This window comes from Oncorhynchus gorbuscha, linkage group LG07 (assembly GCF_021184085.1).
Source record: "Oncorhynchus gorbuscha isolate QuinsamMale2020 ecotype Even-year linkage group LG07, OgorEven_v1.0, whole genome shotgun sequence".
Taxonomy (NCBI): Eukaryota; Metazoa; Chordata; class Actinopteri; order Salmoniformes; family Salmonidae; genus Oncorhynchus; species Oncorhynchus gorbuscha.
The window spans coordinates 81,776,814-81,793,268 of record NC_060179.1 but is presented as its reverse complement, the minus strand read 5'-3'; the positions used below and the strand labels follow the sequence as shown (position 1 = coordinate 81,793,268).

Genomic DNA, 16,455 nt, shown 5'->3' with positions numbered 1-16,455 from the left:
CCACTGATAATCTCCCTCGCTCTGGGGCTCCACGCAAGATCTCACCCCGCGGGGTCAAAATGATCACAAGAACGGTGAGCAAAAATCCCAGAACCACACGGGGGGACCTAGTAAATGACCTGCAGAGAGCTGGGACCAAAGTAACAAAGCCTGTCATCAGTAACACACTACGCCGACAGGGACTCAAATCCTGCAGTGCCAGACGTGTCCCCCTGCTTAAGCCAGTACCTGTCCAGGCCCATCTGAAGTTTGCTAGAGAGCATTTGGATGATCCAGAAGAAGATTGGGAGAATGTCATATGGTCAGATGAAACCAAAATATAACTTTTTGGTAAAAACTCAACTCGTCGTGTTTGGAGGACAAAGAATGCTGAGTTGCATCCAAAGAACACCATACCTACTGTGAAGCATGGGGTGGAAACATCATGCTTTGGGGCTGTTTTTCTGCAAAGGGACCAGGACGACTGATCCGTGTAAAGAAAATAATGAATGGGGCCATGTATCGTGAGATTTTGAGTGAAAACCTTCCTTCAGCAAGGGCATTGAAGATGAAATGTGGCTGGGTCTTTCAGCATGACAATGATCCCAAACACACCGCCCGGGCAACGAAGGAGTGGCTTCGTAAGAAGCATTTCAAGGTCCTGGAGTGACCTAGCCATTCTACAGATTTCAACCCCATAGAAAATCTTTGGAGGGAGTTGAAAGTCCGTGTTGCCCAGCAACAGCCCCAAAACATCACTGCTCTAGAGGAAATCTGCATGGAGGAATGGGCCAAAATACCAGCAACAGTGTGTGAAAACCTTGTGAAGACTTACAGAAAACGTTTGACCTTTGTCATTGCCAACAAAGGGAATGTTACAAAGTATTGAGATAAACTTTTGTTATTAACCAAATACTTATGTTCCACCATAATTTGCAAATAAATTCATTAAAAATCCTACAATGTGATTTTCTGGATTTTTTTCTTCTTATTTTGTCTGTCATTAGTTGAAGTGTACCTGTGATGACAATTTACAGGCCTCTCTCATCTTATTAAGTGGGAGAACTTGCACAATTGGTGGCTGACTAAATACTTTTTTTGCCCCACTGTAAATCTTCAAACCAATAAGTTTGGTACAATATGTGATGGAATTGATCATTGCAATAACAGCTTAAAGAAATGCCCTTCTTAACCCCATCCTGAGTTTTATCTCACAATGAAGAGTTTATCTCACAATCCTGCGGGTACTATCCTGTAGCAGGGATACTGTCTGATGGAAAGTTACCCCCCCGTGGAGACAACATGAATCTTGCTAAAGATAAGCTCTTTTCTGGATTGTAGAATGTAGCAATCACATCGTAATCTCCAACAATGGAAATTGTCATTATTTTTAATCTGTTAGTGGGAAGCCGGAATGCTCTCTGCTCTTGACCCGTCCTTCAGGCCTTACATAGGACGAACTGTACAGTCTAAAGGGCTTTATTACTGTCAACTGTTCACATAACAATGGACTATTGTTCATCAAAGAACATGTACCGTAGAAGTCAGGGAGAATGATGTGTTGTTTGGTAATAAACAGTGGGCTGGTTGTGTGTGTTGTCTACACGGAAACCGACTTTTCCAGGTCCTTAAAAAAAATATTGAAAAAATCTGTCAGATCCAACGTATGATTTTTTTTTTTCCAGAGTCAAGAAAGAACGTGAAACATCCGTCAGCAGTCTATCAACATCTTTACTTTGGCTGCAGCTTTTAGCAAACCATAGTTAAAATCTTATGACTATTCCTGGATCTTATTTCCTATAGGCACATCGTGGTCTGTGGTCATATTACCCTTGAAAGTGTGTCCAACTTCCTTAAAGACTTCCTACACAAGGACAGGGATGATGTCAATGTAGAAATTGTTTTTCTCCATAAGTAAGTGTACCATGTTTTTTCCTTACACTTTACAGGCCAGTTTCCCGGACCCAGATTAAACCTAGTCTTGGACTAAAAACCATAAAAACCAATTGAAAGTCCATTGAAAGTGTATTTTATTCCAGGACTATGGGTTTAATCTGAGTCTGGGAAACTGGCCCCAAGACTCATAACAATACTGAGTGTTTCAGAGAAGGAAAGGTGATAGCAGCTCCCAAAATTGATCCCAACAACCTTTTGGGAGCTGCTACCACCTTTCCTTGTTTTGGAATACTCAGACTCTACAATGACTATATCCTGATAAGCATCCAGATCCATGGAAACCGTTTGGTATAGCCCACCCGTTGCATCATTAGAATAAATGACCCTTCAATTACTACACAATGAATTGCAACTTGACTTGCTGAGGAGAAGACCTCACTCAGAGCCCTAACATTAACACAAGTGTGAGTACACAACCTAATCTTGAGGTGGAAGCCTCGGGTTAACATTAACACACTCTACTTTCTGTCCCAGTATTTCCCTTAATCTTGAGCTGGAAGCCTCGGTTAACAATAACACACTCTACTTTCTGTCCCAGTATTTCCCCTAATCTTGAGCAGGAAGCCTCGGTTAACATTAACACACTCTACTTTCTGTCCCAGTATTTCCCTTAATCTTGAGCTGGAATCCTCGGTTAACAATAACACACTCTACTTTCTGTCCCAGTATTTCCCCTAATCTTGAGCAGGAAGCCTCGGTTAACATTAACACACTCTACTTTCTGTCCCGGTATTTCCCTTAATCTTGAGCTGGAAGCCTCGGTTAACATTAACACACTCTACTTTCTGTCCCAGTATTTCCCCTAATCTTGAGCTGGAAGCCTCGGTTAACATTAACACACTCTACTTTCTGTCCCAGTATTTCCCCTAATCTTGAGCTGGAAGCCTCGGTTAACATTAACACACTCTACTTTCTGTCCTAGTATTTCCCCTAATCTTGAGCTAGAAGCCTCGGTTAACATTAACACACTCTACTTTCTGTCCTAGTATTTCCCCTAATCTTGAGCTAGAAGCCTCGGTTAACATTAACACACTACTTTCTGTCCCAGTATTTCCCCTAATCTTGAGCTGGAAGCCTCGGTTAACATTAACACACTCTACTTTCTGTCCCAGTATTTCCCCTAATCTTGAGCAGGAAGCCTCGGTTAACATTAACACACTCTACTTTCTGTCCCAGTATTTCCCCTAATCTTGAGCTGGAAGCCTCGGTTAACATTAACACACTACTTTCTGTCCCAGTATTTCCCCTAATCTTGAGCTGGAAGCCTCGGTTAACATTAACACACTACTTTCTGTCCCAGTATTTCCCCTAATCTTGAGCTGGAAGCCTCGGTTAACATTAACACACTTTATTATATTATTATTATTATATTACTTTCTGTCCCAGTATTTCCCCTAATCTTGAGCTGGAAGCCTCGGTTAACATTAACACACTCTACTTTGTGTCCCAGTATTTCCCCTAATCTTGAGCTGGAAGCCTTGTTCAAGCGGCACTTCACCCAGGTGGAGTTCTACCAGGGATCTGTTCTCAACCCACACGACCTGGCCAGAGTCAAGGTAACTGGCCTGTTTCAATGATGTATGAACCTACCTGACTCATACCTTACAGCTGCTATAGCAGAGCAAAACGGCCTCAACAGTGCATCTCCAACCAACTCTTCAAGAACTATACCAGGTCCTTGTCGTATAAGTCAATTTGGTCACTCTTACAATACGGTCACGTTTATGAAGAGTTACAATGATGTTACCTTTATAAAGAGTTACAAATCGGTTACCTTTATATAAAAACAAATGTTTTACTTTCAAACATTCGTTGACACAGCCAGGTAAATCAGGGAGATTGATAAAGGGGAAATAAATAGACTAGATACGACAGGAACATAGTACTTTGTTAGAAGTCAGAAATGAACGCTCTGTGACGTATGATAGCTACTGTTCATAGCTCTGAATGAATGTAGTTGTGATCTCTTTGATTCTGCTGTGGTGTCTTTAGAGGGAGCACCAGGGCGATTGGTATCTGTCTAATGTCCTGAGCCTTATGGCCCATTGGATGCCATTTCAGACTCAGAATCTGTCTGTATAGAATCTGTTCTTAAACTAGTCTCTCTGTCATCCCTCAGATCTATTCAGTTCTTAATCTCCCTGTCATCCCTCAGATCTATTCAGTTCTTAATCTAGTCTCTCTGTCATCCCTCAGATCTATTCAGTTCTTAATCTAGTCTCTCTGTCATCCCTCAGAACTATTCAGTTCTTAATCTAGTCTCTCTGTCATCCCTCAGATCTATTCAGTTCTTAATATAGTCTCTCTGTCATCCCTCAGATCTATTCAGTTCTTAATCTAGTCTCTCTGTCATCCCTCAGATCTATTCAGTTCTTAATCTAGTCTCTCTGTCATCCCTCAGATCTATTCAGTTCTTAATCTAGTCTCTCTGTCATCCCTCAGATCTAATCAGTTCTTAATCTAGTCTCTCTGTCATCCCTCAGATCTATTCAGTTCTTAATATAGTCTCTCTGTCATCCCTCAGATCTATTCAGTTCTTAATCTAGTCTCTCTGTCATCCCTCAGATCTATTCAGTTCTTAATCTAGTCTCTCTGTCATCCCTCAGATCTAATCAGTTCTTAATCTAGTCTCTCTGTCATCCCTCAGATCTATTCAGTTCTTAATATAGTCTCTCTGTCATCCCTCAGATCTATTCAGTTCTTAATCTAGTCTCTCTGTCATCCCTCAGATCTATTCAGTTCTTAATCTAGTCTCTCTGTCATCCCTCAGATCTAATCAGTTTTTAATCTAGTATCTCTGTCATCCCTCAGATCTATTCAGTTCTTAATATAGTCTCTCTGTCATCCCTCAGATCTATTCAGTTCTTAATCTAGTCTCTCTGTCATCCCTCAGATCTATTCAGTTCTTAATCTAGTCTCTCTGTCATCCCTCAAATCTAATCAGTTCTTAATCTAGTCTCTCTGTCATCCCTCAGATCTATTCAGTTCTTAATATCTCTGTCATCCCTCAGATCTATTCAGTTCTTAATCTCTGTCATCCCTCAGATCTATTCAGTTCTTAATCTAGTCTCTCTGTCATCCCTCAGATCTATTCAGTTCTTAATCTCTCTGTCATCCCTCAGATCTATTCCGTTCTTAATCTAGTCTCTCTGTCATCCCTCAGATCTATTCGGTTCTTAATCTAGTCTCTCTGTCATCCCTCAGATCTATTCAGTTCTTAATCTAGTCTCTCTGTCATCCCTCAGATCTATTCAGTTCTTAATCTCTCTGTCATCCCTCAGACCTATTCAGTTCTTAATCTAGTCTCTCTGTCATCCCTCAGATCTATTCAGTTCTTAATCTAGTCTCTCTGTCATCCCTCAGATCTATTCAGTTCTTAATCTAGTCTCTCTGTCATCCCTCAGATCTATTCCATTCTTAATCTAGTCTCTCTGTCATCCCTCAGATCTATTCAGTTCTTAATCTCTCTGTCATCCCTCAGATCTATTCAGTTCTTAATCTAGTCTCTCTGTCATCCCTCATATATGTTCAGTTCTTAATCTAGTCTCTCTGTCATCCCTCAGATCTATTCAGTTCTTAATCTCTCTGTCATCCCTCAGATCTATTCAGTTCTTAATCTAGTCTCTCTGTCATCCCTCAGATATGTTCAGTTCTTAATCTAGTCTCTCTGTCATCCCTCAGATCTATTCAGTTCTTAATCTAGTCTCTCTGTCATCCCTCAGCTCTATTCAGTTCTTAATCTAGTCTCTCTGTCATCCCTCAGATCTATTCAGTTCTTAATCTCTCTGTCATACCTCAGATCTATTCAGTTCTTAATCTAGTCTCTCTGTCATCCCTCAGATCTATTCAGTTCTTAATCTAGTCTCTCTGTCATCCCTCAGATCTATTCAGTTCTTAATCTAGTCTCTCTGTCATCCCTCAGATCTATTCAGTTCTTAATCTAGTCTCTCTGTCATCCCTCAGATCTATTCAGTTCTTAATCTCTCTGCCATCCCTCATATCTGTTCAGTTCTTAATCTAGTCTCTCTGTCATCCCTCAGATATGTTCAGTTCTTAATCTAGTCTCTCTGTCATCCCTCAGATCTATTCAGTTCTTAATCTAGTCTCTCTGTCATCCCTCAGCTCTATTCAGTTCTTAATCTAGTCTCTCTGTCATCCCTCAGATCTATTCAGTTCTTAATCTCTCTGTCTTCCCTCAGATCTATTCAGTTCTTAATCTCTCTGTCATACCTCAGATCTATTCAGTTCTTAATCTAGTCTCTCTGTCATCCCTCAGATCTATTCAGTTCTTAATCTAGTCTCTCTGTCATCCCTCAGATCTGTTCAGTTCTTAATCTAGTCTCTCTGTCATCCCTATCTATTCAGTTCTTAATCTAGTCTCTCTGTCATCCCTCAGATCTATTCAGTTCTTAATCTAGTCTCTCTGTCATCCCTCAGATCTATTCAGTTCTTAATCTAGTCTCTCTGTCATCCCTCAGATCTATTCCGTTCTTAATCTAGTCTCTCTGTCATCCCTCAGATCTATTCAGTTCTTAATCTAGTCTCTCTGTCATCCCTCAGATCTATTCAGTTCTTAATCTCTCTGCCATCCCTCAGACCTATTCAGTTCTTAATCTAGTCTGTCTGTCATCCCTCAGATCTATTCAGTTCTTAATCTAGTCTCTCTGTCATCCCTCAGATCTATTCAGTTCTTAATCTAGTCTCTCTGTCATCCCTCAGATCTATTCCATTCTTAATCTAGTCTCTCTGTCATCCCTCAGATCTATTCAGTTCTTAATCTCTCTGTCATCCCTCAGATCTATTCAGTTCTTAATCTAGTCTCTCTGTCATCCCTCATATATGTTCAGTTCTTAATCTAGTCTCTCTGTCATCCCTCAGATCTATTCAGTTCTTAATCTCTCTGCCATCCCTCATATCTGTTCAGTTCTTAATCTAGTCTCTCTATCATCCCTCAGATATGTTCAGTTCTTAATCTAGTCTCTCTGTCATCCCTCAGATCTATTCAGTTCTTAATCTAGTCTCTCTGTCATCCCTCAGCTCTATTCAGTTCTTAATCTAGTCTCTCTGTCATCCCTCAGATCTATTCAGTTCTTAATCTCTCTGTCATACCTCAGATCTATTCAGTTCTTAATCTAGTCTCTCTGTCATCCCTCAGATCTATTCAGTTCTTAATCTAGTCTCTCTGTCATCCCTCAGATCTATTCAGTTCTTAATCTCTCTGCCATCCCTCATATCTGTTCAGTTCTTAATCTAGTCTCTCTGTCATCCCTCAGATATGTTCAGTTCTTAATCTAGTCTCTCTGTCATCCCTCAGATCTATTCAGTTCTTAATCTAGTCTCTCTGTCATCCCTCAGATCTATTCAGTTCTTAATCTAGTCTCTCTGTCATCCCTCAGATCTATTCCGTTCTTAATCTAGTCTCTCTGTCATCCCTCAGATCTATTCCGTTCTTAATCTAGTCTCTCTGCCATCCCTCAGATCTATTCAGTTCTTAATCTCTCTGTCATCCCTCATATCTGTTCAGTTCTTAATCTAGTCTCTCTGTCATCCCTCAGATCTATTCAGTTCTTAATCTCTCTGTCATCCCTCAGATCTATTCCGTTCTTAATCTAGTCTCTCTGTCATCCCTCAGATCTATTCAGTTCTTAATCTCTCTGTCATCCCTCAGATCTATTCAGTTCTTAATCTCTCTGTCATCCCTCAGAACTGTTCAGTTCTTAATCTAGTCTCTCTGTCATCCCTCAGATAGATTCAGGTCTTATCTAGTCTCTATGTCATCCCTCAGATCTATTCAGTTCTTAATCTAGTCTCTCTGTCATCCCTCAGATCTGTTCAGTTCTTAATCTCTCTGTCATACCTCAGATCTATTCAGTTCTTAATCTCTCTGTCATCCCTCAGATAGATTCAGGTCTTATCTAGTCTCTCTGTCATCCCTTAGATAGTCAATTCTTACTTAGTCTCTCTGTCATCCCTCAGATAGTCAGGTCTTATCTAGTCTCTCTGTCATCCCTTAGATAGTCAATTCTTACTTAGTCTCTCTGTCATCCCTCAGATAGTCAGGTTTTATCTAGTCTCTCTGTCATCCCTCAGATAGTCAGGTCTTATCTAGTCTTCTGTCATCCCTCAGATAGAGTCAGCAGATGCCTGTTTGATCCTAGCTAATAAATACTGTGCAGACCCTGATGCTGAGGATGCTTCCAACATCATGAGGTACAGATACAACGTTATCAACCTATTGTGTTGTACAAATATACCTTGCAAAGATATTGTTGATTTACAAAACATATTACATATTTACTATCCCATTGAAATATGACTAGAGGACAACAATTATACTTGAAAGCATGTGAATACAGTTGAAGTCGGAAGTTTACATACGCCTTAGCCAAATACATTTAAACTCTGTTTCACAATTCCTGACATTTAATCCTAGTAAATATCCCCCCGTCTTAGGTCAGTTAGAATCACCACTTAATTTTAAGAATGTGAAATGTCCGAATAATAGTAGAGAGAATGATTTATTTCAGCTGTTATTTCTTTCATCGCATTCCCAGTGGGTCAGAAGTTTACATACACACAATTAGTTTTTGGTAGCATTGCCTTTAAATTGTTTAACTTGGGAAAAACGTTTTGGGAGCCTTCCACAATAAGTTGGGTAAATTTTGGCCCATTCCTCCTGACAGAGCTGGTGTAACTGAGTCAGGTTTGTAGGCCTCCTTGCTCGCACACGCTATTTCTATAGGATTGAGGTCAGGGCTTTGTGATGGTCACTCCAATACCTTGACTTTGTTGTCCTTAAGCCTTCAGCCATTTTGACGTATGCTTGGGGTCATTGTCCATTTTGAAGACCAATTTGCGACCAAGCTTTAACTTCCTGACTGATGTCTTGAGATGTTGCTTCAATATATCCACATAATGTTCCTGCCTCATGATGCCATCTATTTTGTGAAGTGCACCAGTCCCTCCTGCAGCAAAGCACCCCCACAACATGATGCTGCCACCCCTGTGCTCCACGGTTGGGATGGTATTCTTCGGCTTGCAATCCTACCCCTTTTTCCTCCAAACATAACAATGGTCATTTTGGCCAAACAGTTCTATTTTTGTTTCATCAGACCAGGGGACATTTCTCGAAAAAGTACCATCTTTGTCCCCATGTGCAACCGTAGTCTGGCTTTTTAATGGCGGTTTTGGAGCAGTGGCTTCTTCCTTACTGAGCGGCCTTTCAGGTTATGTCGACATAGGACTCATTTTATTGTGGATATAGATACTTTTGTACCTGTTTCCTCCAGCATCTTCACAAGGTCCTTTGCTGTTGTTCTGGGATTGATTTGCACTCTTCGCACCAAAGTACATTAATCTCTAGGAGACAGAACGCGTCTCCTTCCTGAGCGGCATGACGGCTGCTTGGTCCCATGGTGTTCATTCTTGTGTACTATTGTTTGTACAGATGAACGTGGTACCTTCAGGCATTTGGAAATTGCTCCCAAGGATGAACCAGACTTGTGGAGGTCTACATTTTTTTTCTGAGGTCTTGGCTGATTTCTTTTGATTTTCCCATGATGTCAAGCAAAGAGGCACTCAGTTTGAAGGTAGGCCTTGAAATAAATCCACAGGTACACCTCCAATTGACTCAAATGATGTCAATTAGCCTAACAGAAGCTTCTAAAGCCATGACATAACTTTCTGGAATTTTCCAAAGCTATTTAAAGGCACAGTCAACTTAGTGTATGTAAACTTCTGACCAACTGTAATTGTGATACATTGAATTATAAGTGAAATAATCTGTCTGTAAACAATTGCTGGAAAAATGACTTGTGTCATGCACAAAGTAGATGTCTTATCCGACTTCCCAAAACTATAGTTTGTTAACAAGAAATTTGTGGAGTGGTTGAAAAACGATTTTTAATGACTCCAACCTAAGTGTATGTAAATGTCCAACTTCAACTGTATGTATTCTGGAGTAATGCATTGATAATAGATAAGGTACCAAACATAATTGACTGTTATAATTGCCATACAATATGCCAATGTCAACTCTCAAGTTCCCTGAGTAAGAAAACGGTGTTACTACTGAGTCCAAGATCCTGTAGACGGGTTCTTACATTGTTTCTTCTAACATTACCTCAGGGTGATATCCATCAAGAACTACCACCCGAAGATCAGAATCATTACCCAGATGTTGCAGTACCACAACAAGGTGTGTGCAGTACAACCCCATCAGAGTTGTTACAATGTGTCATTGAACTCCAGCGGAGGCAGGCTGAGAACATGAGTTCTCTACTGATATTCTTCCTGCACCTCAATTATATATTTTGGGGTTGTAAATTTCATAAAATTGCCAGGTTTTTCCAGATTCCCAGTAATCATAATGGATGATTAAGAGGACATTCGGAATCCTCCAACCAGGAAATGCTACAAAATGCTGCACCTCAATTATATATTTTGTGGTTGTAACTTTATCGACCCTTATCGACATTTTGTAACCCTAATCTCTCTGCATGTTTCCTGCGTGTCCCCAGGCGCACCTTTTGAACATTCCCAGTTGGAACTGGAAGGAGGGTGACGATGCCATTTGCCTTGCTGAGCTGAAGCTTGGCTTCATCGCTCAGAGTTGTCTGGCTCAGGGCCTCTCCACCATGCTGGCCAACCTCTTCTCCATGAGGTCCTTTATCAAGGTACATGTTGGGGAGACCTGAACAGACTGTAATCCTTAGGTCGCTGGTTCAAATCCATTTCGAATGACCAGGAAGAGCTGGAGATTATTCCACTTGTCCACAGGCTTTTGTACAGCATCCTTTGATCACACTTTGTCTGTAGGTGCCTGGGTCCTAGTAAAGACTAATGAAGGGAATTTTCAGACTATTTTAAATATATAGTCGTGGCCAAAAGTTTTGAGAATGACACAAATATTAATTTTCACAAAGTCTGCTGCCTCAGTTTGTTTGATGGTAATTTGCATACTCTCCAGAATGTTATGAAGAGTGATCAGATGAATTGCACTTAATTGCAAAGTCCCTTTTTGCCATGCAAATGAACTGAATCCCCCAAAAAACATTTCCACTGCATTTCAGCCCTGCCACAAAAGGACCAGCTGATATCGTGTCAGTGATTTTCTCGATAACACAGGTCTGAGTCATCCATCAGTCAGGATGTGGCCCAGAAGTGAATTGACAGCATGCCAGGGTGGATTGCAGAGGTCTTGAAAAAGAAGGGTCAACACTGCAAATATTGACTCTTTGCGTCAACTTCATGTAATTGTCAATAAAAGCCTTTGACACTTATGAAATGCTTGTAATTATACTTCAGTATTCCATAGTAACATCTGACAAAAAATATCTAAAGACACTGAAGCAGCAAACTTTGTGGAAATTAATATTTGTGTCATTCTCAAAACTTTTGGCCACGACTGTACAGACTATTCCATTTTCTGACTCTTTGCATCAACTTCATGTAATTGTCAATAAAAGCCATTGAAAATGCTTGTAATTATACTTCAGTATCTCATAGTAACATCTGACAACAAATATCTAAAGACTGTGGAAATTAATATTTGTGTCATTCTCAAAACTTTTGGCCTCGACTGTACAGACTGTTCCATTTTCTGACTGTATTTGTAATTTCGGAATACTTGTTTTATATTTAAAACAACACCGTTGATGTACATACACTTACAGGGTTATTTGCTTTATGGTCACTTTGGTTAACTTTTTGTGCGAGGTAAATAAAATATGTTCTTGATAATATACGGTACCTTTGCAAGCCGTGTTTTATCCGTTATTGTTTCAGATTGAAGAGGACACGTGGCAGAAGTATTATCTGGAAGGAGTAGCCAATGAAATGTATACTGAGTACCTGTCTAGTGCCTTTGTGGGCTTATCCTTCCCCACCATTTGTGAGTAAGTATGATACTGTTTTCTGAAGTACCTACTATATCAATTATATTCAAATCACCATCGCCCACCTCTCTCTTTCTTTATCTCTCTCTTCCCTCGTTCCCTCGACATTCCTCTGTCTCTCTCTCTCTCTCTCTCTCTCTCTCTCTCTCTCTCTCTCTCTCTCTCTCTCTCTCTCTCGCCATCGTTCGCTCTCGACATTCCTCTGTCTCTCTCTCTCTCTCTCTCTCTCTCTCTCTCTCTCTCTCTCTCTCTCTCTCTCTCTCTCTCTCTCTCTCTCACTCTCTCTCTCACCATCGTTCGCTCTTGACATTCCTCTCCTCTCTCTCTCTCTCTCTCTCTCTCTCTCTCTCTCTCTCTCTCTCTCTCTCTCTCTCTCTCTCTCTCTCTCTCTCGCCATCGTTCGCTCTCGTTCTCTCGACATTCCTCTGTCTCTCTCTCTCTCTCTCTCTCTCTCTCTCTCTCTCTCTCTCTCTCTCTCTCTCTCTCGCGACATCGTTCGCTCTCGACATTCCTCTCCCTCTCTCTCTCTCTCTCTCTCTCTCTCTCTCTCTCTCTCTCTCGCCATCGTTCGCTCTTGACATTCCTCTCCCTCTCTCTCTCTCTCTCTCTCTCTCTCTCTCTCTCTCTCTCTCTCTCTCTCTCTCTCTCTCTCTCTCTCTCTCTCTCTCTCTCTCTCGCCATCGTTCGCTCTCGACATTCCTCTCCCTCTCTCTCTCTCTCTCTCTCTCTCTCTCTCTCTCTCTCTCTCTCTCTGTCACATTGATTGTTTAATAATATTGATGTTTTTGAATGCTCCTCTCCAGACTCTGCTATGTGAAGCTAAAGCTGCTACTGATCGCTATCGAGTACAAGTCTGATATACGGGAAAGCAGGTACAGTTCAAATCAAATGTATTTATAAAGCCCTTTTTTTTTTACATCAGCTGATGTCATAAAGTGCTATACAGGAACCCAGCCTAAAACCACCAAACAGCAAGCATTGCAGATGTAGAAGCACGGTGACTAGGAAAAACTCCCTAGAAAGGCAGGAACCTAGGGAAGAAATTGCCAATTGTACATCTTCACATGCGGCGCTATACAGGTTATCCATTTGCCAAATGTTAATATTTGTGAATTAATGTCACAATGCTGCTACTCTCTTTCCAACAGACCCACAGCCATGACACATAAAGTGCCTTGCAAAAGTATTCAGACCCCTTGAATTCACAGTTTATTGTGTTACAAAGTGGTATTAAAATGTATTTAATTGTCATGTTTTTGGTGAACAATTTTCACAACATACTCTGCAACTTCTTCAAGCTCTGTCACGATGTTGTGGATCATGGCTCGACAGCAATTTTCAAGTCTTGCAATACATATAAATCAAGCAGATTTAAGTCAAAACTTTAACTTGGCCACTCAGGAACATTCACTGTCTTCTTGGTAAGCAACTCCAGTGTATGATTGGCCTTGTGTTGTAGGTTATTGTCCTGAAAGGGGAAATCCTCTCCCAGTGACTGGTATAAAGCACACTGAAGCAGGTTTTCATCTAGGATTTTGCCTGTGCTTAGCTCCATCCCCTTTCTTTTTATCCTGAAAGACTCCCCAGTATTGATGATGTCAAGCATACCCATAACATGATGCAGCCACCACCATGCTTGAAAATAAGGAGGCAGTTACACAGTGATGTGTGGTTGTTGTTTTTTAGTACTTTTTTTCTCCCCACACTGGCACTTACAGTCTTGGCCCATCGTTGCAACTCCCGTACGGACTCGGGAGAGACAAAGGTCAAGAGCCATGCGTCCTCCGAAACACGACATGACCAAGCCGCATTGCTTCTTGACACACTGCTCGCTTAACCACCCACACCAATGTGTCGGATGAAATACTGTCCAACTGGCAACTGTGTCGGCTTGCGTACGCCCAGCCCGCCACAGGAGTCGCTCGAGAGCGATGAGATAAGGACATCCCGACTGGCCAAACCCAGATGATAATGGGCCAATTGTGCACCGTCCTCATGGGTCTCCCGGTCACAGCCGGCTGCTACACAGCCCGGGATAGAACCCGCATCTGTAGTAATGCCTCTAGCACTACGATGCAGTGCCTTAGACCGCTGCAGCACTCGAAAGGCCCCTGCCACTTTGTTTACTTTGTCTACATACTCATCTCATATGTATATACTGTACTCGATACCATCTACTGTATGCTGCTCTGTACCATCACTCATTCATATATCCTTATGTACATATTCTTTATCCCCTTACACTGTGTATAAGACAGTAGTTTTGGAATTGTTAGTTAGATTACTTGTTGGTTATCACTGCATTGTCGGAACTAGAAGCACAAGCATTTCGCTACACTCGCATTAACATCTGCTAACCATGTGTATGTGACAAATAAAATTTGATTTGATTTGTGTTGGAATCGGCCCAAATATAAGGCTTTGTATTTAGGCCAAAAAGAGTATATTCCTTCGCTGTGATTTTTGTTATTGTTGCAGTATTACTTATTATTTACTACCTTGTTACATACAAGATGCATGTTTGGGAATATTTTTATTCTGTATATTTGTATTCTTCTTTTCACTCTGTCATTTTTGTGGAGTCACTACAATGTTGTTGATCCATCCCCAGTATTCTCCCATTATAGACATTGAACTCTTGTAGCTTTTTTAAAATGACCAATGGCCTCATGGTGAAATCCCTGAGCAGTTTCCTTCCTGTCCTGCAGCTCAGTTCAGAAGGACGTCTGCATCTTTGATGTATCCGGGTGGTTTAATACATAATCCGCAACATCATTATTAACTTGACCATGTTTAAAGAGATTATTCAATGTGTGATTTGTTATTGTGACCCATCGACCAATCACTGCCCTTCTTTATGAAGCATTCGAAAGCTCCCTGGTATTTGTGGTTGAATCTTTCCTTCAATTCAATACAATGACATTCAATACTCGACTGAGGGACAGGGACCTTGCAGATGTAGTGTTAGTCATTCATAAATCATGTCTACCCCTATTATTTAAAACAGAGTCCATGTAACATATTATGTGATTTGTCACAGTTCTGGGGTGACCAGGCTAGAATACAGGTATGGTTGTGCTCAAACTGGTCTGGGGTGACCAGGCTAGTATACAGTACCTTAGCTCTAATTTTGTTCTCTCCAAGACACCTAACCTTACCTGAATGTTCATTCTCATCCTTGACAGATGGAGGAGGTTCTATATATCACCATCTATCACCATTGGATGACGCAGTCAATTTCATAATAGCAGTGTCAACTTTGATTTACGTGTGTTTTACAGTGATTCTCATGAGCTACGTTCCAGTCACCATCCTCTGTTTGTCCATACTAGATAGTGGTCTTGTCTAAGTGTGTACCATTCCTCGTGTTTAGAGCATTCGGATGCTAACTGCCTGTAACAGAATGATTCTCCTCCTTGACGACCATTCTATTTTTGTTTTGTATTTTTCAACAGCACTCTCATCAACCCCGGGAACCATGTGAAGATGCACGAAGGAACCTTGGGCTTCTTTATCGCCAGCGATGCCAAAGAAGTTAAGAGGTAGGTACTTGTACAGAGCCTTTGGGAAGTGTTCAGACCCCTTGATTTTTTTTCCACATTTTGTTAATGTGCTTTAATCTCAAATCGAATAAATTAAAAATGTCCTTAGCAATCTATATGCAATACCCCATAATGACATCACAATACCCCATAATGACATCACAATACCCCATAATGACAACGTGAAAACAGGTTTTTAGATTTGTTTGCAAATGTATCAAAAAATGTACATAAGTATTCAGAGATTTGCCATGAGACTCGAAACTGAGCTCAGGTGCTGATTGATCATCCTTGAGATGTTTCTAACTTGATTGGGTTCCGCCTGTGTTCTATTCAATTGATTGGACATGATTTGGAAAGGAGAAACACGATTCTCTAGTCTGATGAAACCGAGATTGAACTCTTTGGCCTGAATACCAAGTGTCACATCTGGAGGAAACCTGGCGCCATCCCTCCGGGGAAGCTTGGTGTTGCATCATGCTGTACGGACATTTTTCAGTGGCAGGGAGTCAGGATTGAGGGAGAGATGAACGGAGAAAAGTACAGAGAGATCCTTGATGAAAAACTGCTCCAGAGTGCTCAGGACCTCAGACTAGTCGAAGGTTCACCTTCCAATAGGACAACGACCGTAAGCACACAGCCAAAACAACGCAGGAGTTACTTCAGGACAAGTCTCTGAATGTCCTTGAGTGGCCCAGCCAGAGCCCGGACTTGAACCCAATCGAACATCTCTGGAGAGACCTGAAAATAGCTGTGCAGCAAAGTTCCCGTCCAACCTGACAGAACTTGAGAGGATCTGCAGAGAAGAATGGGAAAAACTCCGCAAATACAGGTGTGCCAATCTTGTAGTGTCATACCCAAGAAGACTCGAATACTTATGTAAATTTGATATTTCCATATTTTTTTTACACATATCAAACATTTCTAAAAACCTATTTTGCTTTGTCATAATGGGGCATTGTGATGTCATAATGGGGCATTGTGATGTCATTATGGGGTATTGTGTGTAGATTGATAAGGGAAAAAACGATTTAATACATTTTAGAATAAGGCTGTAACGTAACAAAATGTGGAAAAAGTCA

The 16,455-nt window shown here is 41.0% G+C and overlaps 1 protein-coding gene across 17 annotated transcripts in view; it reads left to right on the top strand.

Moving 5' to 3' along the window:
- LOC124040425 (calcium-activated potassium channel subunit alpha-1-like) overlaps positions 1 to 16,455 on the top strand; it is a 251,371-nt gene that overhangs the window by 173,980 nt on the left and 60,936 nt on the right. For all 17 annotated transcript variants that reach the window (XR_006839718.1, XM_046357601.1, XM_046357604.1 and 14 more), the window contains 8 exons: positions 1,783 to 1,893; positions 3,386 to 3,491; positions 8,063 to 8,145; positions 10,063 to 10,132; positions 10,455 to 10,610; positions 11,722 to 11,831; positions 12,635 to 12,703; positions 15,287 to 15,373. Coding sequence is in view for 16 of the 17 variants with exons in the window: in XM_046357601.1 (XP_046213557.1) it covers positions 1,783 to 1,893; positions 3,386 to 3,491; positions 8,063 to 8,145; positions 10,063 to 10,132; positions 10,455 to 10,610; positions 11,722 to 11,831; positions 12,635 to 12,703; positions 15,287 to 15,373 (792 nt within the window). In the remaining variant the exon portion in view is untranslated. The remainder of the gene's footprint in view (positions 1 to 1,782; positions 1,894 to 3,385; positions 3,492 to 8,062; positions 8,146 to 10,062; positions 10,133 to 10,454; positions 10,611 to 11,721; positions 11,832 to 12,634; positions 12,704 to 15,286; positions 15,374 to 16,455) is intronic.